The sequence below is a fragment of the Pundamilia nyererei genome, unplaced genomic scaffold (genome assembly GCF_000239375.1).
Source record: "Pundamilia nyererei isolate P.nyererei 1_Seehausen unplaced genomic scaffold, PunNye1.0 scaffold00008, whole genome shotgun sequence".
Lineage (NCBI taxonomy): Eukaryota > Metazoa > Chordata > Actinopteri > Cichliformes > Cichlidae > Pundamilia > Pundamilia nyererei.
This window is the reverse complement of record NW_005187409.1, coordinates 2,768,765-2,776,137: the sequence shown is the minus strand read 5'-3', so window position 1 is coordinate 2,776,137 and position 7,373 is coordinate 2,768,765. Positions and strand designations below refer to the sequence as shown.

Genomic DNA, 7,373 nt, shown 5'->3' with positions numbered 1-7,373 from the left:
AGAAAACCCCTCCCCTTCCTGTTGTTTCATGTCTTATTTTACTGTAAAAGCCCAAAAAATGTTTACTTAGTAAACGCATTTTTGATTATAAGATTGAATTTATCACCACTTATCCCTGCATAAACTATTATTTAGGTTAATACGTTTTTCAGTACATGTAATGTTCTGTTTGTTTTCATGTCTGTTTGATAACTGGGCGGTGGTAGTGACCTCAATCTAAGGCAAACCTAATAAATCTATAGGATTAAAACAAGCTGTGCTACCTTGCTATTCTAACTAGACCATGACTTTGATACATGTCAAGTGCTTCAATATTATTAACACATTTAAATACATAAATAAAGAGAAATAGGATGAAACAGACAGATAAAGAAGGATAAATGACACATTTGAGCACCACAAGCCAGATTAGCTTCATTGCCCCAGGGCATTGATTTCTCCAGGAAGGATGGACCCATCCATCCGTGCAGAACATATCCCCCAATTAAGGTTCAAATCTCTCGTATCAACTTAACTGGATTCAGACCACGTGCCTGCAAAAAGCCAAATCATATGATTCACATAACTTCTCAATGTATGAAAACTGCATTCTGCAGACATTTATTCAGGCTTTTCCTTTAATATGTCATGCATATAGGTCATGGTAGTAAAACATTCCCCCTTTAAAGCAAACAAAAAAACAACAACAAGGAGGGTTGTGGATCTTCAATCATGGCAGATTTATGACTAATGCAGAATAACAGTGATAATAGTGTATTTGCTTTCCAATGCAGCCACCCTCAACGGTACTAGTAATCAAACACACCTGAGAAATAGTACAACACAACAATGAGCTGCTCTTTAGCAAGGCACAGCCTGACTGTTTAGCTGCTCGCTGGTAACACTGTGACTCTGGTGCACTCGTGAAAGGGATTGGGGATTGCAACTAATTCCCATGAACGAGGAATTTCCAGCGCCGGTCATAGTCCCTTGCATAAAAGTGAGGCAGGAAACCTGAGGCCTGTACTACGTTCAAAGCAAGTTCACATCTCCATACATTAGCCACAAGATGAGGCAAACCTACGAAGGTGGTTATAAACTCAACATGTCAACCCAGTGTTTCTCATAATCCAGCTACGAGCATGTTCACATGCCAGAAGAGTGCATATTTTAAGATGAGTGTTTTAGAACTAAAGGTGCTTCCTGGATGAGAGACAAACGGTATTGTTGAACCTAAAGACGCCCAGTTGTTTCCTTTCTAAGCACTCAAGACTACCATGTCCTGGATGACTGAGAACTTACACAAACATATTCAATTTAAACCTGTAACTTATGTGAGCTTATCAAGTACAAAGCTTTGTTGCTCTGTTCTAGGATTATATTACAATATTAAGGATTAGAAAAAACGCTTTAGAACTGCTTTCAGCTAACAGAAACAAAAACATATGACTACAGTTTCTCCTGAGCATCTACATTTCTTAATCGTGCTCACTGAGGAAAGACAAAAACTAGACCTTCCTTCTACCTGCGCACGTCCATGAGTCCATGGGCTTTTCCACAAGGTAAGGTCAGCAGCATAAGTTACCCTGGCAACGCACCCAGAGTAAGAACTGAACCACCTTTGCAAGACTGGAGACCCAGGGTTAACCCCAAAGTTACGTTGCTAAGCCACTAATCCTGCTTTGTAGTGCAGGCCTCTGGATAAATAATGGTTGCGGTTGGTTTGTCACAACCTGACAAATGATTAAACCAGCTTGTGTAGGGTTTGGTTAGAAACGTCTGTTTGTTTAACACCACAGTGTCTGTTTAGTGTTTGTGATGATTACTTTCTCAGGAAGGCCTGCACTCCAAGTCCAGCACGACATGGTGAACATGAGGTGCATATGACTTAACGTGCTCGATGTGCTGGATGTTTGTTGTCCACTGTGTACCAGTGAAGTCCTTTAAAACAGAAGCGAAGTGCTTTGCCGTGTCTTCGGCCCAGGCCTGCCACACCTCTCTGTCTGCTTTTTTCCCAGAAACCTTCTGGGGGGCATCGCCGGCTGTACTGTGCTGTACTGGCGAGGTAACGTTCTGGTGTATATGTAAAACGCCTCCTGTTGCTCTCCTGAGCAGTCGACAGGCGACAGACCAGCCGTCCTCAGAGCTCGGTATGAGACCCAGGTTCACTCGGTCAGCGACGCCACACAGCTGGAGCTGGAAAAACAAAAGTTAGACAAAAAGAGGTGATTACAAAAACCTGTATAGCGTATCTTTTTTTCTTAAAGCGGAATAAAAGGCAATTACATTTTTATAATAATGGTAAAAACTCAAACGAAACAAACTTGCTGGTCACACTTGCTGATGATCATTTAATCAAGAGGATTTAATTGGCAGTGCCTGGCTGATACTTGGCTTCTTAATTAAGGGTAAGTAAGGGTGTAGGTACGGCGCACAGTCCTGAGAAATCTATCTCATAGTTAAAATAGATATAGTTTTTATTAGAGGTGGACTTTCTCTGATGAAATAATCATTTCCCAAGGGACCAATCTAAAACTGTAGTATATAAACACCACATGTGGCATAAGATATAACGAATCGATGAACTTTACTTGGCGATTATCTCCTTGGTGAATCGTGCAGCGGTCAGACACTCCGTTTGCCTCGAGGTTTTTCTTTAGAGCTTCGACAGCGTTGGGGTTCCACTCACAAGCATGAACGTGACTGGCCTTTGCATGCACCAGATATGGGAGAGTGAAGTATCCAATACCTGAAGTAAGGCACAAATGGGAAAATTAAACAACAATATGCATCATAATTTGGTTGTTTTTAGGTAGCACACAGCTGTAAGAGCAAAAGTACATGAGCAGTGAACTCAGCTGCACCTCCATTTGATTCAGAATTCAAGGAAACGACATCAGTCAGTAACTTTATTTCATATCTACTAAAATGGGTCCTTTTAACCTTCAAAAAGTTACATTTACCACAGATTCCTTTTATTCCAATCGTATAATATATTTTCCAGTTTTATTACCTGCATATAAATCCACTACAGTCTCCCCTCTGCAGTCAAATCCAGCCACCCGGAGCTTCTCTGTTATGTTTCCAGCCGAGAACATGCACTTGGTAACATCAAACTCATAACTGAAACAAATGTGAAGCACACATTTTAGTCTAATAAGCATGTCCCCAAGTGCTGAAATCTATGACTGATTATTACCTAATGCCATTGTCTACATGTTTGACCCAGCTGTGCTCTCCTAGCAGCATCGTCACCTCAGGAGATCTAAATCCATCTCTTGAAATTCTCCTGATCTTTGCTAGGCGCTTTGCTGCCAGTCCTCTGGCCACTGTGCTCCAAAGCTGTTGATCTAAATGAGTTAAAAAGTAGCCAGTGAGCCTCCTCATGAATTATTCTGTACATTTAGCGGTAAAGTAAACCGTGGTGCAGTTTGAGATCAGTAGCTACCCATGTTTTCCCATAATGGCAGAACAAAACAAGTGTCTCCCAGCAGGACTAGGTCTCCATGTCGCTGGAAACTGCGAGGGATGTCTCTCTTCAGCTCTTCTGTCCATCTTTCACCATGAGACTCCAACAGCTCCTGGAGGACTTTCTCCAGTTTACTACTACTCGCCCTTCCTTTCTCTTTTTTTGACTGCAGTGCAGACTGTGATGAAAGCAGGACAGAAATGAAAATATTCACAGAAAAAAAAATCAGCTATTACATTTTAAAGCTTGCTGTTAATAATAATTCGTTCAGCTTTAATTACCTTACTCCAAACTACTTCAAAATCATCATCTGAAGCCACAGTGGTCCTGAAAGACTGAAGATCGAGCTGGGACAAACAGGATGCTAAAATGGGCAGGAGGACTGTCCCATCTGAGTCTTTCACTAAACTCAAACTCAGGTCCAGAGCCCCTTTGGACTGTAGTGACCTCCTGTGAAATAAAATGCATGTTAAATATAATGTCAAAGTTATTTCAAACAGGCTGTTTGTTCAAATCAATCAGCTCCTTTTGATCTAATGCTAATTGCTAGCTGCCGTTGATAGCAATGACCAAATCGTGGATTACCTGAGCTTCTGAGCCTGACACTGAGGCACACGAAGGCATGGCACACTGTCCATCTGTAAACAAACAAATCAGCTCTATTTACGTTTAGATTACGATGCAAACAAAGACCAGATGCACGTCAACAACCGGGTAGAAGCTTCCCTACTAGACACAACCCGTGTTTCCAGTCGGACTGTTATGCCGGACGGACAACTCCGAAAACAAGCAGTTGATAAACCAAAAATATATTAACAAAAACAGCACCCGGCGAACACATTTTTAATGTTTTTGTCTCTATTTCTTTTACTGCTAGAAAACTACAGCTTTTCCTCAATTAAACGAGGCCAAAAACCATTAAGTGATAGCCAGTTTTGGAGAAGTTGCTCACGGAGCCCAATAGATGGAGACAAAAGGAAGAGAAATCAGAGGGTAAGTTGCGGAAGGTAAAGCAACTTTAATGTAAAGCAGACTAAAAATCCTCCAGAATCAATCTAAAACTAATATCTATAATAAGATATAAAAATTCAACTGTTTGGGTTTATTCTTAGTGGGCCTTAATTTATGTTGTATTTGTGTAATATAGTCAAGTTATTTTGTAGGCGTTTACAAATGCAACAGAAGCATCAGTAGACACGTGTACTCAAAGGCCACTTTATTAGGTACACTTTACTTGTACCTGCAGACCTTTGCAAACCTTCATGGCATAGATTCACCAAGGTGCAGGAAATATTTGTCAGATATTTTAGTTCATGTTGACATGATAGCGTCACACAGTTGCTGTTGATTTGTTGGCTGCACATTCATGATAGGCTGTGGCATTTAAATGACGCTCACTTGGTACTAAAGGGTCCAAAGTGTGCCAAGAAAATGTCCCCCCACACCACCATTACCAGACTGAATGATTGATACAAGGCAGGATGGATCTATGCTTCCATGCTGTTCAAGCCAAATCCTCATCTTGTCATTTGAAGGACCAGGCACCGTTTTACCATTGCTCTGTTGTCCAGTTTTAGCAAGTCCCTGCAAAATGTCACCTGCTTTTCTATTCTGATTGGAGTGGTACCCAGTTTGGTCTTCTGCTGCTGTAACCATCTGCTTCGCTGTTCAACATCTTGTGTTTGGAGATCCTCTTATGCAAAGCTTCGTGGTAACAAGTGTTTATTTGAATGGTTATTTGAGTTAATGTTGCCTTTCTGTTAGCTTGAAGCAGTCTGGCCATTGTCCTCTGACCTCTGGCATAAACCAGTGAACTGCCACTGACAGGATATTTTTTTCTTTTTTGGACCATTCTCTGTAAACCCTAGAGATGGCTCTGCAGCAAAATTCAATTTCTGAAATACTTAAATCACCCATCTGGCACCAACAACCATGCCACCTTCAAAGTCACTTAAACCACCTTTCTTCCTCATTCTTATGTTTGGTTTGAACTTCAGCAGGTCTTCTGGACCATGTCTACACGCCTAAATGCAGTTAAGTTTTTGCTAAACAAATTTAAGGACAAATTTGACTGCAGATTTAGGAAAATGATAGTATGCACCTGTGAGATGTCCAATGAATTCCAAATTTCTTCTATTAGCAGGGCTGCAGTCCCAAAAACAACTGCAATTTGATATGAGTTGTTTTGGAGTATGTGTTTGTTAGTGCCCAAAAGATGGAGGCAGTATTGGCATGCCTATCTCAGACAATTTTCCTTTTCTTCCGAGATTACGTTATCTGTCTATTAGTGTGTATGACGTTAGATCAGTCATGCCACCACTGAGCGTTCCCCTTAAAAAAGATCGGCCCTGTTTGACAGATCTAACGAAACGTGTCATCTGAATTTAAATTCAGACTTTAAGCTGTCTGCAGCTGGGGGTGCATTTGAACTTGAGAGGGCGGGTGGGTCAATGCTACATCTGACACATCATCCATCATCTCTGTGTTTGATGAGGTGTTGGAGATGTTATCAAAGCAGCATGAGTGAACTGAGGCAATATTGTAGCATTGTAACATATGATATATATACTATATGATATGCATGTGTGTGTGTATATATATATATATATATATATGCATACATACATAATTTAAAAAATTGTTATATATTTGTTATATAAATATTCATTTGTTATATAAATAAAACACTAATAATTCTTATGAAGAAATACACATCTAATGAAAATGCTGTCCTTCTCCTGACTGTCTATGAGCACAATCGACAACATCTATTCAAAACTTCAAAACTCTATCAAACTATAATTATCCATAACTGTAAATTTGCAATTTTTGTGCGTATCTCTACATATATGCTGTAGTATTGCATACTCTGTATATATTATCACTGTGACAGTGTTGCAACTACTTGCACTTTAAATTCTGATTACACCCACACATAAGCTACAAGATCTACACTGTTTTACTTATTACTACTTTCTTTTTAGTGTTTTTAGTTGTGTGAAGGGAACCTGCAAAGTAAGAATTTCATTACTCTGCGTAACCTTTTGTGTTTTGCAGTGTACATGACAATAAACTACTTGAATCTTGCATCTTAAATCAAGGAAGAGAGGTCATTGACATTAATCAGTCTGGAAAGGGTTACAAAGCCTCTTATAAGGCTTCGGACTCCAGCAAACAGCGCGAGCTTTAATCCACAAATGGATACACCTTGTAACTGTTAATGATTTAATAATCAGAAAGAGACGGAGCGAAAAATTGCATCCATGGGAGAGCTCCAAGGAAAAAAACCACTACTTACCAAAAAGAACATATAGGCTCACCTCACATATGCCAAAAACATCTTGATGATCCCCAAGACTGTTGGGAAAATAAACGGTGGTCTATTAAGACAAAAGTTTAACTTTCTTGAAGGTTTACATCCTGTTACATCTGACATAAAGGTAGCACAGAATTTCATAAAGAGAGCATCATAACAAAAGTCAGACACGGTGGAGGTAGTGCCAGACCATCGTCTGAGGCTGCTTTTCTGCTTCAGGACCTGTTCGACTTGTTTTACTTGATGGAACCGTGAATTCTGCTCTCTACCAGAAAATCATGAAGGAGAATGTCAAGCTGTCAGTTTGTGCCCTGAAGCTTAGCGTATGTGGGTTATGCATCAGAAAAATGATCTGAAACACAGCTAGTCCACCTCTGAATGACTAAACTAAATAAACAAATAAGTAAAACTGAAGGTTATGGAGTGGCCAAGTCAAGGTCTGACCTTAGATGCTTTGGCGTGACCTTAAACACTTCATGTTGGAAGGGTTTATATATAAGATAAGATAAGATAAGATAAGATAAGATAAGATAACCTTTATTAGTCCCACACGTGGGAAATTTGTTTTGTCACAGCAGGAAGTGGACAGTGCAAAAGTTATGAGGCAAA

At 40.0% G+C, this 7,373-nt stretch overlaps 1 protein-coding gene across 1 annotated transcript; it reads right to left on the bottom strand.

The window, feature by feature from the left end:
- Positions 1-599: 599 nt before the first annotated feature.
- Positions 600-4,200, bottom strand: trmt12 (tRNA methyltransferase 12 homolog). Its single transcript, XM_005722922.1, has 7 exons — positions 4,034-4,200; positions 3,730-3,898; positions 3,428-3,626; positions 3,179-3,329; positions 2,993-3,102; positions 2,571-2,728; positions 600-2,175 (listed from the first exon to the last, which is right to left on the bottom strand). The coding sequence occupies exons 1-7, from the start codon at positions 4,084-4,086 to the stop codon at positions 1,810-1,812; spliced, it is 1,206 nt and encodes a 401-aa protein (XP_005722979.1). The 5' UTR covers positions 4,087-4,200; the 3' UTR covers positions 600-1,809.
- Between the last annotated feature and the right edge of the window lie 3,173 nt (positions 4,201-7,373).